Genomic DNA, 23659 nt, shown 5'->3' on the forward strand with positions numbered 1-23659 from the left:
GAAACATCCTTTTTCTTTTGTTTTTCACGTTCTAGGTATGGAGTTGGCTCAGCAGTGCAATAGATTTTTGAGTTGGTGATTTTTTTTTCTCTCTCATGGTATTCTTTGGGAAAGGATATTGGTACCTCTTTGATTACTCAAGTGAACCAAATCCTAATCAAATTAGTGTTCATGACTAAACTGACTGCCTTGTTTCAGTTTACTCTAAAGGATCACTGCCTGGTCTGTTACTTTACTCCTTTTGATTGGCCAGATCCTCTCTTCCAAGTAGAAAATGGGCATGACAAAACAGTATCATAAAGTTCCTTGCCAAAAATTAGAAATGGAGGAGGCTTAAGAGATAATATTTTTCAGTTCCAGCACAACGTCATCCAAGTAGGCATGTGAAACCTAGAGATGCAGTGATGCACAGCCATAAAAAGCATTTTCTGAGGTCAGGCTTTTTTTTTCCGCTATTATTTATTTATTTATTTATTTATTATTTTTATTGGAAAGTCAGATATACAGGGAGGATGAGAGACAGAGAGGAAAGATCTTCTGTCCGTTGAATCAATCTCGAAATGGCCACAATGGCCAAAGCTGAGCCAATTCGCAGCTAGGTGCCAGGAGATTATTCCAGGTCTCCCATACGTGTTCAGGGTCCCCAGGCTTTGGGCCATCCCTGAATGCCTTCCCAGGCCAAGGGGAAGGAGGCTGGTTGGGAAGTGGGGCCACCAGGACATGAGCCAGCTTCCATATCGGATCCTGGCATGCAAGGCAAGGACTTTAGCCACTATCAGATCTTCTATCCACTGCTTCACTGCCCAACTGGCTGCAGCTGCCAGAGCTGGGCTATTCCAAAACCAGGTTCCTGGGGCTTCCATCATCTTCCTTGTGGGTGCAGGGACCTAAGGACTGAGCCATCTTCTACTGCTTTACCCAAGTATGTTAATAGGGAGCTGAACTGGAAATGGAGCAGCTAAGACTTAACTGGGAGTGCCCATTGTAATGCCAACACTGTAGGCAGATGGTCATTCAGAGTGACACACCAGAAGAAAAATAAGTCTGCCTTTCAAATTTTAAAGAGTTGAAAACAAAACATAAAAAACCCTCACTGATTTTACCATTAATATAAAATTCTAGAAAATGTAAACTAATCTCTAGTGGCAGGAAGTTCAGCAGTTCCAAGAAGGAAATTCAGAGTAATATTATCTGTGTTCAGAGAGCAAAACAAAGAACCCAGATTTTGCCATTTTCACTCTCCATATGATGAAGAATGACAGCTAGTTGAGCAAATCTCTGAAACTCCTTAAGCTTCAGCTTATTTAAGATTTATTTATTTATTTACTTGAACAGTACAGAGAGAGGGAAAGGAGGGAGAAAGAGGCTGACTCACTCCCAAGATGGCTGTAACAGCCAGGGGCTGGGCCAGGCTGAAGGTAGGAAGCAAGGAGCTTCTCCTGGTTCTCCCATGTGGCATGTGAGCCATATTCTGCATTTCCCAGGCCAGTAGTGGGGAATCAGATCAGAGATGGAATAGCTGGGATTCAAAAGAGCGTTCATATGGAATACAAACAGCACAGTTGCTTTGTACACCTTGTCACAAGGCTGTATTCAAGCTTCAGTTTAAAAGCCTACAAAAGACACTTAGGATACTTACTCTAACCAATATCTCATTGTTCTTGTTGTATATATAAAATATTATTACAGTTATTTAATTTATTATTATTAAGTTCCCTACTTATTATTATTGTTAGAGAAGATAATTTTAAAGAGTGATATTTTTAGTAAATGGTAGCTTTGTACTGTGACAGATGGTCGAATGTTATTTAAATGAAAACTTTTAAAGTTATTTCTACTATTTTGCATGATATAGTTTTGTAGTTTCAGGGGTTTCTTTTTTGCTTTCCCACCTCCCTTCCTACTATTCCCTGTGTATTATTACAGCATTATAGTCTCCCAGCAACAGTTACAAGCTCAACATTCTGTCAACCACGTGCGCCATGGCATTGTAGACATTGACAAAGGCAGAAACTCTAACATCATATTATTTAAGGCAGTGAGACTGTTTCATTGAGAGCCTTCCTTTTATTCAGGAGTAGAAATGAATATTGCAAGGTATCTTCCAGGTATGCTAGCCTCCATTATACAATTCATCTGTGAGAATATATATAGATATGTGTGTGTATGTGTGTGTGTGTGTATATACATATATATATACTCATTCACCTGTGTATCTGCTTGCTTTGTATTTTGCATGACTATTGTCTTATAGCAGAGAAAACATATGATGTCCTTTTGCAATTGGCTTGTTTCCCTGAGCATAATAGTCTCCAGTTGGAAAGGGTAGAATTTCATTCTTTTAATGGCTAAGTAGTACTCTGTGGAGTAGATATACCACAGTTTCTTTATCCATTCCTCTTTTGACAGGCATTGGGTTGTTTCCGTATCTTCAGTATTGTGGATTGCAATGCTGTAAATATAGGGTTGCAGGTTACTTTCTAATATGCAGATTTTACTTCATTTGGATATATTTCCAGGAGAGGAATAACTGGAGCACATGATAGATCAATTTTCAGTTGTCTGAGCACTGTCCATACTGACCTTCATGGTTGTTGCACCAACAGTGAAATAGGGTATCTTTCCATATCCACACCAGCAGGTGTTGTTAAATGTCCAAATATAGGCCAGTCTCACCAGAGTTAGGTGTAGCTTCAACAAGGTTTTATTTGTATTTAGTAGCTAGAGAACCTGAGCATTTCTTCATATGTTGATTAGTCATTTGATTTAGCTCTTTTCAAAAATGTCTGTTTATTTCCTTCATCTGTTTTTTTCACAAGGTTGTTTTGCAGTCCTTGAGTTTCTGAAGCTCTTTGTAAATCCTGGATATTAGTCCCCTATTGGTTGTGTAGTGTGCAAAGATTTTCTCCCATTCTGTTGGTTGCCTCTTCACTTTGTTGATTGTTTCATTTGCTGTACAGAAACTTCTTAGTTTGATGTAGTCCCATTTATTTACTTTGTCTTTGACTGCCTGTGCTTTGGGTGGCTTTTCTAAGAAGCTTTGACAATGCCTGTATCTTATAGAGTTCTTCCTATGTTTTCCCCTATTAGCTTAATGGTTTCTGGGTGCAAATTTAGGTCCATGATCTATTTAGAGCTGCTTTTTGTGTAAGGTGAATGGTGCAGGTCTTGCTTCTTATTTCTGCAGGCTGCTGTCCAATTGTCTGAACAGCATTTATTGACGAGATTAAACTTCTTCCCTGACTTAAAAGCTTCCATGCCATTCATTTTCTGTAATCTTTAGATGGTAATTGGAGTCTATTTCAAGTTTTAGGAGGTGAGTTAAAAATTTGAGAAGCCAGTTTGCCCCAATCAGGGGGAAATGGTTATTTATCCTCATTCTTCCTTATTTAAGTTATCTAGAAAGTTGACAAATTACAGAGCCCTACATAAAATCTAGACACTTTGAATATTTAAATTCTAATAATTTAAAGATCCTCAAAAAGCCTTAGCTTGATTAAAAAACTTTGAGGCTACTGATTGTTAAGCTATGAACACTTGGCTGATGCACCAAGATTTTGAATTTCAGATTAAGCCATCTTTCACATTGTTCTTTTTACTAATGTCTTAAAAATATTTTTGGAAACTTGTACATATATTTGTATTTAAACTGAAAACTTTTAGTAAGCTTGTTCAGCCAAGAGAAAGAATGTAAAGAGGGTATTGGTGTGAAAGTTTGTGCTGGGAAAGGATTTCTGTGTGGCAGCCTCCTCTTCCCCTTCCTTTATGCTCTGCTGTGTCCGAACTCCATGGGGAGAGGCTCAGCTGAGAGGAAGTGGCAGAAAGGGAGCTGAGCACATGACCTGCGTGTTGCCAGAATGGGAATACAGCCAGCTCTGCTAGAATTGCAGATGGAATTTTCCAAAATTTGAAGAGCGTGTTGTTAATGCAGTGCCAAGTGGATATAAGTAAATAATTTCTTAGCAGTGTAATACGATAGTGAAGGAATTATTTGGAGACTCAGACTGAAGACGTTTGGTTTACTTTTTTGGAAAATATTGAATTTTTAGAGACAAGATACAGTGCTGTTGTTTCTGAACACATACAGCATCACAATATGTAACCGAATAAGATAGAAATATACTGTAAATGAAGGCTCATTTAAAAATGAACACAGTAATGAAAGGGATAGGAATTATCCTTTTAGTTTAAAGTACCCTAGTCTTAAGCTGTCTTTGATGATTCTCTACATGAACATGGTGTGAGACCTTAGAGATCGTTAACTGGGTGTGATTTGACCTTCTTGCTGAGCAGATGGGGAAGCTGAGTGTTAGGAGACCATGTGTCTGGCCCAGGGTGATGCTTTGCAGCTTGAGCAAAACCTCCTGCCTCCAGGCTAAGGCTGGCACCTTTTGCTTTAAATACATGATTTTTAAGTTATAGCACTAGTTTTTAAAAATGTGAAACAAAACACACAAACTTATTATCTTTGGGAAAATAATTTTTTATCATTTATCAGACCTATATATGCTCTGAATGATGGATTAGTAAGTCCTTGGCTAAAAAAATAAAATAATAAACTTATGTCACTCACTATTGAATATTAAAAATAAGTGAAGTCTTAAATATTCTTGATGATTTTAATTAGATTTTGGAAGAACATGTGTGTGTGAGGATGTCTAAAGCAACTGGACTTGAATGGTTCCAAATCAATAAGAAAGATGCTGGGAACTGAAAAGTCACTTACTTTTGCTTGTAGACTTTCTTGTTTGTTTTCTCTACTTGTTTTAACAGTAGAACCTGGACTTCAGTTTATTGCATTCAGCATGTTTTTAATAACTACGTTTATTTGTAATAAATGAGTTTAATGTTCGTGATGGACATAAAAAAACTCATATAATGCCAATTAAAATTCAGGGAACATCAGCATAGAAATGCTTTGGCAAACATGCCCTTTTCTCTAAGATCTATGATGGGGAAAACAATGCTTAACTTTTCAAAAAGTCAACACATAATTGTGCATGTTTGCATTGTACATTGTAATGTTTCAGTATGTACACGGTACATTGATCAAACCAAGATATTTAGCAGACCCATCATCTCAAGCATGTAGGCCTTCTTTTTGGCAGGAACATTTGAAATCCTCTGTTGTAGTACCTGGAACTGTTTAGATAATGTCGCTCTATTGTGTAATAGAGCACTTAGCATGAACAGCAACAACAGAAGGAAGAGACAGGCCTATAGGATTCGGAAAAGTATTTGTAAACTATATGTCTGGCAGGATTTCTATTCAGATGATATAAGTAACTCAATAGTAAAATAATGGTGATTTTTAAAAGAACATAGAAATAGGCATAAGTTATATGGAACAATACTTACCATTAGTAATCATCAGGGAATGCAAATCTAAGCCAAAGTGAGACAGCACCTCACTCCAGATAAAATGGATATCAACAGAAAGACAGAAGATAACAGGTGTTGGAGAGGATGTATTTGAATAAAAATTGACTTATCCCACACCATTGGTAGATACGTACATTCATATAGCCATTATGGAAAACAGTATTGAATTTCTTCAAAAAGTTAAAAATAGAATGAGAAATACGACTTGGAGGTCTCACTACTGGGTACATATCCAAAGGAGATGAAGTCACTGTATTTAGAGATATATCTGTATTTCCATGTTGATTGTTGCATTACTTATGATAGCCCAGATAATGGGCTCAATATAAGTGCCCATCAAAGAATGAATGAATGGATGGATAAAACAAACATGTTATATAAATGCATTGGAATTCCATTCAGCCTTTAAAAATGATGTTTTATCATTTGGAGCATTTTGTTAAGTGAAATAAGACATAGACAAATATCACAAATACTATCATGTGTATAGTATAATTAACTATTTTGGTGGGTTTTTTTCCCTTTAATTTGTATACTTTGAGAGGACACACTAGTTTTTATTCATAGCTAGCTGGTGGGTTCAAGTGAAGACCTAGACTAATGAGTGTTCATTTAATATGGGAGATAAGAATGGAAGAATATATTTTAAAAGGACTGAAAAGCACAGTAATAATAGGCTTAGAGAATATTGAACCTACGTGTCCCTTAACCTTTTTTTTTTTTTAAGATTTACTCATGTTTTGGAAAGACAGATTTGCAGAGAGAGCGATATTTTATCTACTAGTTTACTCCTCAAAAGACTGTAAAGGCCAGAGTTGACCTGATCTGAAGCCAGGAGCCAGGAGCTTCTTCAAGGCCCTCTTGAACAATGTAATAATGAATATGGCTCTCTCAATTAGCAGATTACAAAGTGCTTTCAAAGACCTTTGTGCTTTTGTAAATTTACTATGCTTAACCAGGGCATGGCATAACCTACTTTTTTTTTTGAGTACCAGTTTTACTCCAGGATATTTCTGTTATTCTACTAAAAAAATGTTATATGTGGTGTGTGTAAAAACAGAAATGCAGTTTTTTGAAGTAATACATGTATTTCATTTTTAATGATGTTTACATGGCTGAGAAGGATGTGGACCATGGTGGGGAGGGTTGAGGCATGGCAGAAAGTGGTTGAGACAATTGCTTCTTCTTTTTTTTTTTTTTTAAAAAAAATCTGTCTGTATGTGGGGGTAAAGGAGAGGGGAAAAAATAGGACCACTCTCAGCAGCCTAACCACATCGGCAAGGCGGAGTGGTACAGCCACCGTTGTCATCTCAGGGTCCCTAATGTGGACAATTTTCCAAGGATGTTGCCTAAGTGGTCTTGATAGTTCAGAGATGTTATTGATTACATTGCTCCAAGGATAAAGAAATCTTTGCAAGGTCCATTAGCTTACATAGTCTGCCCTAGAGTCTCCACAGGACAGTAGTCCAGTTTGTTCTGCCCTCCGTAGTACTTGATGTCCTCTGTAGAAGGAATGCAGTTTTTAATATAAAACTGGAGATAACACAAGGCTTTCTAGATGTCTACAAGTGCTAATAATTTCTCCTCTGCCGCTGTGATGCTGTGATAGTAACTTGGAGGATGATATTCATCTGGACTGCTGTCCTGTTTAAAACATGGTAGTGTTTTCATTTCCTTAGATGTTAAAGGAGCATGCTGATCTCAGCAGAAAGCCATGTAAGGCTTGAGCACATAGATTATTCTGCCATTTATTCCCTTAGTCTAAAGAATTCTCTCTTTACTAGTACTAAGGTTGTCTGTAATGTTCTCATCACCATATAATTATATCTGGAAAGAGGCTGTGATTAAATTGCTTTGAGGTGAAATCTGGTTGGGGATAGGGGATAATGGTCATGGTAAGGACTTAAATTAGTATCAGTTAGCTCTTCAGGAATCCAGTTGCTCCCTACTAAACTGTCAATATCTGTCTTTATCTGAGCAAAAAGAATTAAGTAGTATAGGAAGTATACTCTGAATTCCCTTGTATTATTTCTTTCCCCTCAAGACTTGATCTGATTTTAGCATTCTCTGACATTTTCCCAAATTCAGGTCAGGAAAGAAAGCTGTTTTTGAGAGGGTCAGAGCAGGGAAGCTGCAACTGAGTAATTGCTTCATGTTACTGAGCTCCTTCCCAATGTCCAAGTCAGTCCCTCTCCATAATGCCTTCCATGAAGGAAACATGCTTCCCGTGAGTGCAGCCTTGTAGACAGTGATGGGACAAGGACCTCTGACCAAGGGGCTGAAGCTGCGGTTATGCTTAGGCTCCTAAACACACCAATGTCCATTGTGGTTAGCTGCTCTTCTGACAGCTGTGTCATAGTATAATCCCCCTGTATTTTTGAGGGGTTCAGAAGCGTAGAATTAGCAAGAATTTACTGTCCTTAGCAGTTTAGAAATTGAAGGTTTGCATGAAGTTGAAAGAGACCTCATGAGATTTTGACAGAGATCTGTTATTGAGTGTAGATGGTAGATACTGAAGTTCCTGTCTCTATAGAAGGTAACTTTGTGCCTGGTTTGGCCAGATCCATCAGTAAAAATACAAAATGCTGTCATGTGTGAGTAGACTCCTTAGGATTTCCTTCTTTCCTCCCTCCTGCCTTTCCTTGTTGGCTGTAATATCAGTTAGCTATTGTATCATTTAGCTGTTGTGTACTGCTGAAGTCAAAATAAAACAGTAGCTAAGTACTTTAATAAGTGTGAGCATTAGGAATTATCATCACAAAACCACATGCCCAATGCAGCGAATCGCACTGTAGATCTTTATTTGTCTGGAGAGAGAGGGCTGCAGGGGGAGAAGAGAAGAGAGCAGGGGAACAAAACAGAACAACAGAACGTGCCTTTATAGCAGGGGAGTGGGTACCAGGGTTACAGGACCACTAGGGCTGGATAGGAGGCACCTCAGGAGGTGCCTCTGTGGTAGCAGATAGATCAGCAGATGTATCTTGCATGCTGGGAGATTTTGTAAGAGGAGGATGAAATGGAGCAAAATTGGGCTGGAGATGAGGTGAATAGAGAGGCAAATGGGTTGGATGCTCTTACCTTACCTAAGAGGTTTGTCCCGAGTATGTGGTTCCAGCGTCTACTAGGAAGGATACAGGCCTGCCGTGTTGACCTTCTGTACTGTTTTAAGCATGGTGCTGGAGTCACTTCTGCTAAGCCAATAATGAGGATGCCTAGACACCATTTGATACAGGTGGCTTTTGGATACCCATTCTCTCCAATGAATGATAGCAGAAAAATTACATAGAGACCTGGATTTGTTTACAGAGAAATCTCATCAGATTTCTTTTCTACTTTGGTGAGGAATGTAGGAAATGATTGCAGAAATTCTGAAACCCTGAAAAAGTGTTAAAAACTAAGAGGTTGCGTTAGTAATCTATGTAGTTTAGAAAGCTATTTAATGCTAGCCGTGTGTTTGCTGCCAATTGGTACAGCAAAGCCTTGAACTTACGTCTTTTAAAAAGAGATTTAATTTTCTTTTTTTTTTTTTTTAAATTGAAAACACAGATACGCAGAGAGAAGGAAACACAGAAAGATCTTGCATTCGCTGGTTCACTCCCTAAGTGGCTGCAACGGCCAGCACAGCCAGTCTGAAGCCAGGAGCTTCCTCCTGGTCTCATGTGGGTACAGTGTCTCAAGGGTTTGGGCCATCCTCTACTGTTTCCCCAGGCCACAAGCAGGGAACTGGAAGGGAAGTGGAGCAGCCAGGATATGGCCTGGTACCCAAATGGGATCCCAGAGGATGCAAGGTGAGGACGTTAGGCACTAGGTTATAATGTCAGGCCCTGAACTTATATCTTGGACAAGATTAAAAGAATAACAATAGATGGAAATGGGTAATGGGAGTTAGTCATTTGTTAGGGAACAGAGATGCAATCTCAAGATACACAGCTACCGGGTCCAGCGGTGTGGCCTAGTGGCTAAAGTCCTTGCCTTGAAAGCGCCAGGATCCCATATGGGCGCCGGTTCTAATCCCGTCAGCTCCACTTCCCATCCAGCTCCCTGCTTGTGGCCTGGGAAAGCAGTTGAGGACGGCCCAGTGCTTTGGGATTGGCACAGCATCAGCCGTTAGTCACTTGGGGAGTGAATCGTTGGACAGAAGATCTTCCTCTCTCTCTCTCCTCCTCTATATATATCTGACTTTGTAATGAAAATAAATAAATCTTTTTTAAAAAAGAAAAAAGATATGCAGCTACCAACATTCTTGCACTGTATAAAAAGGTGTTTGTATTATTTTGATACCCTTGGAAGAGTTAGTTGAGTTGGAGTGCCTGAACTGTTTTTACCCAATGTGTGGAAGCATGGGAATGAAGATCTGAAAAATGGTTAGAGACTGAATAGTGAAGAATCTTAGGTAGTTCATGAGAAGATTAGACCAGTGTTGTCCTAGTGGAAAGTGAGATTCATCCAAAAGAGTATGGTTAAGTTAATATGGGAAATGGAAAACCATTTCTTTTTATTATTTTTGTTTTGTTTTGTTTTAAAGATTTATTTGTTTATTGGAAAGTCATATACAGAGAGGAGGAGAAACAGAGAGGAAGATCCTCCATTCGATGATTTTCTCCCAAGTAACCGCAAAGGCCAGAGCTATGCCGATCCAAAGCCAGAAGCCAGGAACCTCTTCCGGGTCTCTCACACACGGGTGCAGTGTCCCAAAGCTTTGGGCTGTCCTCGACTGCTCTCCCAGGCCACAAGCAGGGAGCTGGATGGGAAGTGGAGCTGCCGGGATTAGAACCGGCACCCATATAGGATCCCGGCGCCCTCAAGGCAAGGACTTTAGCCACTAGGCCATGCCGCCGGATCCCAGAAAACCATTTTTTATGTAGAATAATTGAATTCACTGAAGAAAGAAAAACAAAAGATGATAAAGTAACAGCTCCCCACCACCCCGCCTCCCAAAGGTAGGATTAGACTGAATTCCGTTGGCAGGGGTTGTAGGCAAATGTAACAACTTCTAACGATTAAGAATGGCCCTTCTGAGCAATGTAGATCTGCAGTTTTCAGTTATGATCTATGGAACCCTGAATTTGCCAAGGTTGTACTTTAGAGTCCGCTCCAGGGTAAAGATACCTGACCGGTGGAACATAGGTCCCTGATCTGGTTCAATCTGAACAGCTCTGCCTTAATAGCTTGTGTGTGTTTGGGAGGAAGAGCTCTGCTACCTGGGGCATAGTTGGGGGAAATGTGCTAAAATAGTTTGAAGAGGATTAAGTGAGCCTTATTTTTAAAATTTTTATTGGGAGATTTTTTTTATTAAGGTATTCCAACAGAATCAAGCAGAACACTTTTGTAATACAGAAACAATTCCTCTTGTTCTGCAGATAGGTTCCTTTCTATAAGATTCTATAAATCATGACATGGAGTGCTGGAAGAATTGAGTATTTAGAATGCTCATAATCATATGATCCAACAAATGTGACCTGAGGAGTTCCAAACATGGTCATGTGCCCACACATAAACTTGCATACAGATGTTCACAGCAGCCTTATTCGTAAGTGCTAGAGAAGGAAAGAATAATTGGCACACAAAGGATTTTTAAGCAGTGAAACTACTCTATATTATACATAATGGTGAATGCATGTTGGTATGCTGCATATTCATTGAACACTGAATGTGAACCTTAATGTAAATTATGAACTTTGAATGAATGATATGTCACTGTAGGTTCATCAGTTGTAACAATTATACCACTCTAATGGAGGATGCTGACATTTAGGAACACATATATTAGAGTGGACACTATATGGAGAATCTCTGTACTTGGCTATCAGTTTTGTGAATCTTAAAATGCTCTCTTAAAATTACGAATAGAAGGTGCAGGCCAGTGGTGCAATGGATAATGCGTCTGACTATGGATCAGAAGATTCATAAAATTACAAATAGAAACAACACATTATAACATGCTCTGCTTTTGAAAGTCATATGTACTAATTATAAAAATATGTCATTTACAATTTAGTATAGGCCATGTTAAAAGGAGTTAAAAAGGACCCATTTGAGGGGGCCAGTGCTGTAGCGTGGCAGAGTTGGCTAAGCTTCCATTTGTGGCATTGGCATCCCATATGGGTGCCAGTTCAAGTCCCAGCTGTCCATTTCTGATCCAGTTTCCTGCTTATGGCCTGAGAATGCAGGAGAGGATGGCCCAAGTGCTTGGGAGCCTGCACTCACATGGGAGACCCAGATGAGGCTCAGGGCTTCTGGTTTTGAATTGGCTCAATTCTGCCCATTGCAGCCATTTGAGGACTGAACCATAGGATAGATGATCTTTCTCTGCCTTTCCTTCTCTCTATAATTCTGCCTTTCAAATAAAAATCAAATAAATCTTTTCTCAAAAAAAAAAGGAAAAAATTTTTAAAGGATCCATTTTCATTTTACCACTTGCATCATTAGCCCAGAAAAGCACCATACATAATTGTGCCATTCACAATGTACTTGTTGCTGACCATGCCAACTTATTTTTGAAATAACTATTGTATTTCCCACTGTGAAATGAATGTGCCTTTTTATATTTGTTCTGATGGATTTAAAATTTAGTTTTTAAGAAGTTTGCATTGTTCAATTGATTGATTTAAAAGCTTGAAAATGTTAGAACTTTAGGTTTTCTGTACTAATTTTATAACCAGTGAACCAATACACACTATTTGTAGTGTGTGTGTGTCTGTGTCTGTATTTTAAATTTGGTAGAGATGTAAAGGGGTTCTGTCTCTTTCTACTGGTTCACTTCTCAGTTGGCCACAGTGCCTGGAACTGAGCTGGGTTGGAATAAAACCAGGAGCCAGGTTCTCCCAGTTCTTCCCTGTGTCAGGAACCCAGTTTAATTGAGCCTTCACCTGCTACCTGTTTGGTCTGCATTATCAAGAATCTGAAATGAGAAGCCTAGATCCTGGACTCCAAGCAGTCACTCCAGTGTATGATGTGACTGTCTTAACCCGTGTCTTTTTGGTTTTGTTTTGTTTTTTATTAAGGTTTTATGCTGCAGTTTCACAGGCTCTGGGATTTCTCGTCCCCCTTCCGCGTGCCCTCTCTCACCCCCTTGATTTCCCCTCTAGTATTACTCTAGGGGTGGTCCTTCATCAACAGTCCTAAGTCCATCATGCTGCTTGACCAGAATCTTAACCGCTAGCCTGAATGCCTTCCCTCTGGAATATTTTTTAAAATTCATTTATTTGGGTATAACATACATACCAAATAGCATATAAATCGCAAATATATGTCTAATGAATATGTAACTTAACGTTTTAGAATGAAGCTCCTAGCTCCTAGCTTTGGCCTAGCCCAAAGCTATTCATTTCAGCCATCTAGGGAGTGAAACAGTTAATGAATAAATTCTTTGTATGTTTCTCCCTCTGTCTCTGTATCCATGACTTTGGAAATACATCTCAAAAATAAATAAAATAAAGAAACAGCAGCAGTATCCCAAAAGTTTCCTTTAAGTTCCCCATATGGCTATCCTAGCCAAAGGTAAACACAATAAATTAATTTTGTCTGTAAGGATAGTGATAATTGGAAATCAGGAATTCAAGTTCTTCAAAGAAGTTGATAGAATTTCACAAGAATATTGCATCTTATAAATCCACAATGTCATGGATAATATATTATGAAAACAGAATTAGTCATATTACTTTTTTTTTTTTTTTTGCCAGTGTGGGATCATTTGTGCTGGCTTATGTAAGTTTAGGATTCAATATTCTTTCTTATTTAAAAGTCATATTTCTTTCCAGGAAAAGGCACTACTTTTATAACCCCAAATTTCTCTTTTTGGTGTTCATTACCTCCCTCAAAGGAAAGGCTGTTTGTAGACTGTTTGCAAATAGCATTCATCTGAACAACTTGATCAAATTTTAAACCACTGACAGACTTGGCCTATATTCCCAAAGCCATCAAGCATATGTTACTCCCTCTCTTGATTGTGAACTCTGCTAACAAACCATATTTGTTGAGTACCAATTTGATATTGTGTGTCCTTCAGGTGTACTAGAGGATAGTGAAAATACGAGGGCAGCCATATGGCACAGAACTTATTTATCGGGAAGCCTGAAACCCATAGTGTAATGTCTGCTTTCAGTCCTGGCTTCCCTGCTTCTGATCTAAGTTCCTGTTAATGGATTTCATGGGAGGCAGCAGGTGGTAACTCAAGTGCCTAGATCGTTGCAACCCACATAGGGGATCCATTTGGAGTTCTAGACTTCCTGGCTATATGAGGAGTGGCCCAAGCCTGACTATTGTGAATGATTATGGGGAGTGAACCAATATATGGAAGACCTTTCTCTGTCTCTCTGTGTGTATGTCTGTCTGCATTTTAAACAAAATGTACAAACTTTTTTTAAAAAAACATTATTTTTATTGGAAAGTCAGGTTTACAGAGTAAAGGAGAGACAGACAGAAAGATCTTCCATTTACTGGTTCACTCTCCAAGTAGCTGCAACAGCCAGAGCTGAGTCAAACTGAAGCCAGAAATCAGGATCTCCTGGGTCTCCCACGTGGGTCTTGGGAACCAAGCGTTTGCGCTGCCCTTGGCTGCTTTCCCAAGCTACAAGAAGGGAAAGGGAGCAGCCAGCATGTGAATTGGTGCCCAAATGGAATGCCAAGCTTGTAAGTTGAGAACTTCAGTGACTAGGCTAATGTACCAGACCCATATGTTTTTTTAATTTAGGGGGCTGGTGTTATGTAGAGGGCACAGCTGCCTCCTGCATCGCAGGCATCCCATATTCTCAATGATTCATGTGCTGGTTATTCCACTTCTGATCCAGCTCCCAGCTAATAGCCTGGAAATAGCAGAAGATGGCCTAGGTGTTTAGGCGCCTGCTAACAGGAAGCTCCTAGCTTTGGACTGGCCCAGTTCTGAGCATTGTGACCATCTGGGGAGTGAGCCAGCAGCAGAATATCTCTTTCTCTGTAACTCTGGCTTTCAACTAAATAAATCTTAAAAAAAAAATAAGGAATATTAGATATGATATGCACTTGGCCCCAGGGATTTAGCACTATAGGGAGATGTAGGGAAGTGGTTAAGCCTATGAACTCTGGAGCAGACTGATTATGCTTATATTCTAAATCCTTCATTGCCTAACTGTGATTTTGGACAAAATTATCTTTTTTTTTTTAAAGATTTGGTTATTTGAAAGAGTTACAAAGAGGAAGGTCTCTACACACACACACACACACACACACACACACACACACACACACACACACACACACGGGGGTGGGGAAGAAGGAAAGAAGGAAGAAGAGGGGAGATTCATCCAATGGTCAAATCCCAAGTGGCCCTAAGAACCTGTATCTGGGCCACATCAAAGCCGGGGGGCTGGAAATCCCTCTGTATCTCCTGTTTGGGTGGCAGGGCTTCAAGGATTTGGGCTATCTTCAGGTGTTTCCCCAAGCATATTAGGAGGGAGTTTGTTTGGAAGTGCTCATATCGGATGCCAGGGTTGTAGGCAGCAGCTTAACCCTCTACAACACAGTGTTAGCCCTGACAAAATTCTTAACTTTTCTGTGTGTCAATTTTCTTATCTAAAGAAAAAAGCTAAAAAGAACCTTTATGTTATAAAATCGTGTATTTAATGATTTGAGAGGTGACATGGTTTTGGCACAGCTATCAGTATGCTGCTGGAGATTTTTGAATCCTTGCTACTTTTCTTCTAACCCAGCTTCATGCTAATGTACATGAGCAGGTGTTGCCTCAAGTGGTTTAGTCCATGCCACCTACATCAGAGGCCCTGGTTGAGTTCCCAGATGTTGACTTTCACTTGTTGCAGCTCCAGCGGTTGGTGGCATTTTGAAGACCTTTTTTGTTGATACGTGTGAAGCATTTTAACTGTTTCTGGCACCTAGTAAACCCTCATTGAGTGCTAATTGTTATGGTTATAAATTGTCATAGGGATCATGGACGAACTATTGAAACTAAGACCAACGTAGTGCATAGTTAAATTCCACAGTAAATGATAAACAAATCTAAGCAGCTCACATCACTACTTCGAAATATCTGTTTCATGGGCCATCTTGCCTTGCTTGATTCAGAGTCCTGATTTATATTCTTTATTCAGCAATGGGGAAAAATAATAACCTATAAAAGTCATGACCTACCTAAGGAAGCTATGATTGAAGCCCCAAGTAGACCTTTTGCAACTCCTTGCCTTTCCTTGATTTAGGATGCTCCTCCCTATCCCAAAGTCAGCCTGGTTTTGTTCTCTAAACCTTCTCTAGTGAATAGCATTCTAATTTATTCTTTAGGTGTGTTGGTGCCCAGTGAGTCATCTATGACTTAGTGTTGCACTCATGTTCTTTTTCAATGAATATCTGACCAAAAATCAGTTATAATGAAGGGGGGCGGGGCAGGGAATGGGAATTTTTATTTGGGGAGAGATAAATAATTTTGAAATACAGAGGGTTTTTTTTTTCTCCCTGTATAGAGATTTTTTTCAGTGAAGTATCAGACAGGATGATGTCATTGAGGTGAATGGATGAGACAGAAATAAATATTATGTCAAAATGTATTGCATCTATGTTTTAGCACTGGCTATGAGTGTAGCTTTTCATTATTATAAATTAAGCAGGCTTTCGGAAGGGGGAGTCATGCCAGGAAATTATTAAAATTTCTGCAAGAGATAAATTCGTTTTTTGGAATACATCTTCTTAACATTTAATGCAATCAGTAAAAGCCATATAAATCTAGACTAGGTCATCTTCTTTTTTTAAATTTTTTTTTTCATCAGCGGGTATTGAACAGAAAGAAGGAGAATAGTGCTTGTGAACTGGATAATCCTGTTTTGTATTTCAGTATTGGGAAAGCAAAGAGATTAAAGATTTGAAAGCAAGAATGAGTGTGTTGTCTGAGGGAAAGTCGAAAATAGTAGAAGGTGAGACTGGCTAAGTAGTGTTTCAACTACCTAGCTGAAAATTCTGGATTCTTAAGGGAGAAATAGTTAACTTTAATGCTTATTATCTTTTATTGAAAATGAACCCCGTGTTAGCCTCCTTTTTCAGTACAAGTTAATTTTATGTCATTTATACTTTAAAAATGGCTGAATTTAAGAGACTTGCCACTTTGCAAGTTTCTTTAGATAACAGTCCAACTCTCTTAAACATTGTGACAGTTCAAAGACTACATTACATAATCCTTGAATTTTGAAAGGAAATAAGACCTTCAGAAATACTCATTATTAAGCATGGCCTGGCATAGGTCCAGTACCTGACCGATAACTGTGTTCTCCCACCTGTGATGCTGAAGAGAAGCAATGAAAGAAACGTTATTAGTAATGTAACAGAAACACATTATGTAAAGCAAGAGTAAATTGTATGTAACATTTCTATATGTTTTTCAGAGGAACAATAAAGTGTGTGTGTGTGTGTGTTAAGAAATGCAGAATGAACACCTATAATTTTAGTTATAAAGCATGAATGGTTTTTTAATTTGAGCAGTAATTGGTGGTGATAAAAAGTAAAAATGAAGACTTATAAATCCCATTTTAATAGAAAGAATTCTGCATCTGTTAAGAGTAAGCCCCGATTTAAATTCATACAGAACTTAAGAATCTATTCATTGTATCTGTTCCAGTGGCTGCCACATCCAACTCAGTTTCTCTTTATGATTTAGTTTGTTTTTCATAAAGTTTTCTTAATGTATCAGCAGTCAACTATTTCCAGATTAATTTAGTAGTTTCAACATTACTTAGAAAAGATTTGTGTGAATATTTAAAAATTTTTCTAAATTCACCATTTTGATACAAATACCCATGGTTTTCTTCTGTGTTTACATGCAGCCAGGAGCTATGGGCGGAGACGAGGTAAATTTTTTTAATGAGATCTTTTGCTTGCCAAATTGTGAGTAATAATGAGTGTGTGTGTGTGTGTTTGTACCCATGTATGTATAAAACAGTTGTTTCTGTATGGTGTGATGTTCTAGCTTGATGAATGTTGTAGCAAAATATTAGTCATCACTTTTCTTATAATTACTTTTATTGTTAGTTCATAATTTGTTCTTTTGATCCTAATAAAGACTATTTTCTATCCAGTTCTTGTTGTATGGTTTATTGTGAGTGTGTATAAGGAAATAAAAATCACAGTGTATGTTTTTCTGCCTACATTCTCTGTGTTCTTTTCTTTCTATTTGGGAAGCAAAAACTAGATGTTAGAGGACAGTTTGTGATCTCTGTTGGCTGGTTCTTTTTTTCTGTTATATTTGGAAACAGATTTGCCCAGAAGCTAAATGAACCTTAAATTTCAGGAACTCTAACTTTTGGGGACCCATTCCCATGTCTTCACCTAATTTGTGTGCTTTTTCTTAAAAAGAGACCCCAGGTTAGCTTTTAGTTCTCATGAACCTCACCTTATCGCTGGTAAAATGCAGACAAAATAATCTAACTTTCATCTGTGTAGTTCAAGCCATTTTATGAAGTGGCTTGGTGAAATCTAATGGATTAGAAAGAGGATAGGACTTATTCAAACACCTAGGCTATAATCATTGCGCTCTCTCTCTCTCTCTTTATAATTTATTTTATTTCACTTCATTTGAGAGACACTTACAAAGAGGGAGGAGAAATTTTTCATCCTTGGTTTACTACCCTAGTGACTGCCTTGGCTACTCCTGGGCCTGAGCCTGGGCCTGGGCCTGTCTAAAGCTGCGAACCAGGAGCTTCATCTGGGTCTCCTACAGGGGTGCAGAAACTCTGAGCACTTGCGCCTTGCTCTGCTGCCTTCCCAGTGGCCTGACGAGGGAGCTGGATCGGAAGTGGAGCAACCAGGACTGAAACTGGTGGGCTGCAGGCACTACTGGTGGCCGTTTATCTGGCAAGGCCACAATGCCTGTCCTGCCTTATTTCTTAAATTCAATCTTGTCCATATTCAGAGTGTTACTGAAGTTCTAGTTGATAAAAAGAAACAACATGTAAATGAAAAGCATGCCTCACATCTAAGTTATTTCGCTGTTTATTCACAGAAGCTGAACAGATGCAATATTTATTTGTATAACCTCATCTTTTAAGCTAGAATCTGTTTTTGGCTCTTTATTTACTGACACTTACCATTTGTCAGGCTTTCTCTGACTTTGTAATTGAGTCACAAAGAGAAGATAATGATATTGAGTTCCCAACATTGAGTTATTTATTCAAGGGTGAATATCTGTTGAATCAGTAAATATTGGCAGGACTTAACATGTATGCATCATAAAGTTATACATTTACTTCTGCATACAATACTTTTGCTTTTTAGTATGTTGAAAAGCATTTGCATACTTGATTATGTTTTTAGCTGTGGAAAGAAATCTGTTGTTAATGTCTGTTGCTTTAGTTTTAAATGTAAGATAATAAAGCATAGAAGTATCATTAGAATTCATATTGTATCATACCACACTTTTAAGAAGGATGAGGAGTGGACTGTCTTCTGGAGAGTAGAAAGCAGGTGGCCCTGACCTCTTTTCTCACATACCCTCTCGTTTTTGTTTTGTTTTTTAAGATTTGTCTATTTATTTATTTAATTGGAAAGTCAGTTTTACAAAGAGGAGAGACAGAGAGAAAGATCTTCTGTCTGATGCTTCACTCCCCAAGTGACCACAATGGCTGGAGCTGAGCTGATCTGAAGCCAGGGGCCAGGAGCTTCTTCTGGCTCTCCCATGCAGGTGTAGGGTTCCAAGGCTTTGGACCATCCTCTGCTGTTTTCCCAGGAAGAGAAGTTGAGTAGCCAGGACGTGAACCAGTGCCCATATGGGATCCTGGCACATACAAGGAGAGGACTTTAGACACGAGTCTGCCTCACGAGGCCCATCCTCTTGTTTTTGAGGCCTTGTCTATTTCTAACTCATCTCCATTCTTGTTTAGTTGCGTCTTGCTTTTTCTGAAACATCACTTTGTCCATTTCACACTCATCACTGTGCAGGGTTCCTAGGATTCTGGTCTCGGTATGCTTCACCAGCTTCATCATTTCCATTTTCCCGCCTCCTCTTCCCCTGACCACTTGCCAGCCATGGAAGTACTGACCGCTGTTTTCTTTCATCTACTTGAAGGCATATTTTTAACTTGGTTAATCAAGCCTGATTTAAGCCTTACCCTTTCAGAAAGCCTTGCATAGACCTTGCAAGCTGTTTCCCTCTGCTTCTACTGCCTTGCATTCTGCCTGTCTTTATTATATGCCCTGATTCTTCAACTGGAAAAAAGGTCTTTTGAGATGGTTATCTGTCTTGCCTGATACATTATACCCTATGCATTATACCTATGCAAAATGAGCCTTTGTTAAATGCTTTCTGATTAGGGTTAAGCTAACACTCCCAGATCTTTGCAGAGCAGAGTTAGGCATATTTTTTTAAAAAAAGTTTCTGTAAGCATATTAAATACAATATATTGAGCATATAAAATCATCTGGTTTCGAAATGCCTTAAAAATCACTCTCCTTTTCCATTGATACTATCTCTGTATATATTTATGACTTTGGCTTAACTATTTTCAGAATCCATAATCATCTTTGTATCAGGTATTAAACTATGTATTGCCTAGAGTGACTTGATTTCTGCTCTTTGCAAGTTTGCAAGTTTGGTGGCCATAAATGAAGAAAATAATGACACAGTTGTATGTGAGAGACTGAAAGTATTTAAAGATTGAATGTTGGTGTGGTGGGGTTTTTTAAAGATTTTATTTTTATTTAAAATGGTGAGTTGCAGAGAGACGGGGAGACAGAGATTGAGAGAGAGATCCTCATCTACTGGTTCACTCCCCTAAATGTCTCCAACATCCAAAGTTGAGCTGATCTGAAATCAGTAGCCAGGAGCTTCTTCTGGGTCTCCTACATGGGTGCAGAGACTCAAGGACTTGAGCCAACCTCCACTCCATTTCTAGGCTAAACACAAGGAGCTGGATGGGAAGTGTAACAGCCAGGACATGCACTGGTGCCTATATGGGATGCCAGGACCACAGGTAGAGGCTTAACTTATTATACCTTGACACCAGCCCCAAATGTTGGACTTCTGTAATGCAAGTACAGGCAGATATATTTGATCCATCCCATTTCATATTCTCCTATTCCCACATCATCTTCCTTAAGTGCAGTGACTTAGCCACTGGGGGCGGGGCAGGTGTACCTCTTATCTAGAGAGCTCTCATTTTTTGAGAAATACTTATCTGGACCAATTCTGCATAGTATAATTTTTGTGAGATAGCAGATTTCCTCATGCTCATTTATTCATGCAGTTAGAGACTGAATTAACACTTGATCTTTTTTCTCCAATTCACATTTAGACCTTCTGCCTCAAAAGTGTGAAAAAACAAGTTTGCGGATTTTTGTTACTTCACTCTACCTGTGATTAAGAATAAGACTTAGGCTGTAGCTCATACTCTGTTAAACACACATGTTGGCAAACTTTTAGGAATACAAAGTATAGGAAATAATCTTAAAAAGCGCTGGGAGTTCTTGTGGTGAGAATTAGGCAAGTGACATCTTAATACCTCTCATAGACAAGCTTTCTGTAATTGGTAGAATTTCAAGAGCTTCTTAGATGATGAAAAAAGAATGAGAAGCAAGGCATTCTAGTTTGTGTCTCAACTTAGGAGAAACTTCAGAGAGACTGTCATGACCAGATACTTGGAATATATGACCCTAGTATACACAGTGGGGCCAGCTAGAGAAAAAAAGCTGACAGTGAGATGTCTGTGCTTCCCTGATGGATAGATTTTGGAAGAGAGGATAAGTCTCTTGGACGCGTAAATGTCAGACTTGAGAAAGAGGGTTCATGATAGAAGTGATGAAAGAAGGAGAGAACGTGGGCGTCAGCTGAAGGCTGGATGAGCACACTAGAGGCAGACCTTTACAAACCAACTACCAGTAATTCTGTTGAAACAGTATTGCTAGGAAAGGAGCATAATTGAATATGAGAAAGATTGAACATAAATTTCAATTTTATATAAACATTAAAACACCCATTTATATTTCCCTTTGATATCCCTTTTTAAAAATTTTGTTCCACTGGTTATATCTTGGTCTTGTTTGTGGAGTAAAAGTAATACCAAAGAATCTTAACATTTTCCCCCCAGTATTCTAACTTTGACAATCTCTGATATGTTCTGTTATCCAACAGCCATTTCTAGTTTCCTGGGTAGAAAATTGCTGCCTACACATTTAACAGAGGTTGTGTTTTTTCCTGTCCACTTGGATGTGAGATTTTGTAGTTTTGTAGTCTGTCTGGAACTGTTGTCAGTAAGTAGACAGGTTGGCTGTCCCAATATTCTTAATGTTTCTAGAGCAGTAAGAAGCATATAGTTCATCCTTGAAAATAATGTAACCAAAAAATGCAAACAATAGCTTGAGTGACTCTTGTGGATATACTTATGTAAAATGTAGTCCATAGAAATCTGTTGACATGAATGGATAATTTAGTTGATAGCAAATGTTCTGAAGTCTAGTAAAACACATTTATATGCTGAGTTAATGTCAAGTCTATCAAAACCCTGCTGGAGGTTATGAGGAGTAATCAGCTGTTCTTATGAGACTGTGGTACAAATAGATCATCCTGCTAACTCAAACCCATTTATATGAGCTTGCTTATTTAAAGTTCTTGGTAGTTCCAGCAAGAAAAAAACATGGATGATTTATATATTTACATACACACACTCAAATATATACATATAAATAAATATACATGTATGTGTATATATATAAGAATTTATGTATATATGTTAATGTATCTCTATAATATCTAAACATTTTACTTCTCATTGTAGCAGTAAAATCTAAGCACAGAAGCTAGGGGGATAAGATTCTAGTTTTCATATGTTTTTGGTTTTGTTTTTGTTTTCATTTTGTGGGAAATTGGTCCAGAAGAAGCTGAAAGAAAGAATGAAAGAGGAGTGCAGGGTGTTGCCCTCCAATTTTATTCCTTAAGTATTTTCCTACTCTGGTAGGCTGTAGGTGTGACCTCTGACCCTGCTCACTTTTCATGTTAGTAGTGGGGAGAGGATTAAGCAATGTTATCCTTAATAGTTGTATTAAGTACTAGGCAGCGAAGAATGGAAGAGTCCTTCTAATGTGATGAAGACAACTCTGAAGAGGTGATATTTAAATTGAAATTCAGGATCTGGCATTGGTGCACAAAATGTCAAACTCCAGCCTATGACACTGGCATCCCATGTAGGAGCACCAGTTCGAGCCCCAGCTATTCTACTTCCCAGCCAGCTCCCCTGCTAATGCCCTGGGAAGGCAGTAGAAGCAAGCCTGAATGCTTGGGCCCTTGTCTCCTAGATGGAGCTCTAGGCCCCTGACTTTGATAGAGCCCAGCTCTGGCCATTGGTGACTGTACATGGAGTAAACCAGAAGATGGAATAGCTTTCTCTCCCTCTGTAATGCTCATTTTCAAATAAATGAAATGTTTTTTAATAAGCTGAAGCAAAAAGGATGGAAAGGCAACTGTGTAAAATATTTTTACCATGGAAATTTTCAATATCTGCAAATAAAATAATGAACTCTTACATACTTATCACTCAACTCAGTGATTATCAGTGTATGTGCTAATCTTGTTTTGTATATTCTCACTCCTTTCCCTATGGAATATTTTATAAGAAATTTCAGGTGTGATAATGTGTCGGTTTTTAGAGGAGGAATGTGGAAGTAACTGCCTGTGTCATAGAGTTGAAGCCAAGTAACTGATAACACTCCACAACATAGGAGAAACCTCAGAAATATTATAAAGAAGCCAATCACAAAAGTCCTGTGTTGTTATGATACATTTGTGGGGAACATCCAGTACAGTCAAATCTTTGGTAAGAGAAAGGTTAGTGGTTGCTTAAGGCTGTGAAGGAGAAATGGAGAATGATTGCATATGGTAAAGTGGATGAATCGTGTCATCTGTAAATTACATTTCAGTAAAGCTGTTATATATATATATTTTAAAAAGCTTTGAGACAAGAAAGGGCTTACTCCAAGGAGATAAATAATGCCTAGAATGACTGAACTTGTGTAAGGCAAGGACTGGAGGATGTCTTAAGATGAGTTTGGAGGAAAGAACAGAATCTGATCTTGAACTTTACCTTCTGGTAAGGATTTGAACTTTGTCCAAGTACAGGAGGAAACATTTGAAGCTTTAAAGCAGGTCAAGTGATCAGATTTATGTTTTGAAAGAACTCTGGCTGCTGTTTAACCCAGAGTGAGAAGTGGATTCACTAGTCAGGAAATGATGTCAGTAGCCACGGCAGAAGATAAGGATGGTTAGCATAGGGTGATGGCATTTAGGTTGGAGAGAAGTGAACAAAGTTAACATATATTC

The 23659-nt window shown here is 38.6% G+C and overlaps 1 protein-coding gene across 7 annotated transcripts in view; it reads left to right on the forward strand.

The window, feature by feature from the left end:
• CPEB3 (cytoplasmic polyadenylation element binding protein 3) overlaps positions 1-23659 on the forward strand; it is a 218268-nt gene that overhangs the window by 112330 nt on the left and 82279 nt on the right. For 4 of the 7 annotated variants that reach the window (XM_040970358.1, XM_040970353.1, XM_040970351.1 and 1 more), the window contains one exon: positions 17181-17204. The exons of the other annotated variants lie outside the window; for them this stretch is intronic. In XM_040970358.1, the coding sequence (XP_040826292.1) occupies positions 17181-17204 (24 nt within the window). The remainder of the gene's footprint in view (positions 1-17180; positions 17205-23659) is intronic. 7 annotated transcript variants of the gene reach the window in all.

Source organism: Ochotona curzoniae, unplaced genomic scaffold (assembly GCF_017591425.1).
Source record: "Ochotona curzoniae isolate NIBS_2020 unplaced genomic scaffold, NIBS_Ocur_1.0 scaffold_4763, whole genome shotgun sequence".
NCBI classification, from domain to species: Eukaryota; Metazoa; Chordata; class Mammalia; order Lagomorpha; family Ochotonidae; genus Ochotona; species Ochotona curzoniae.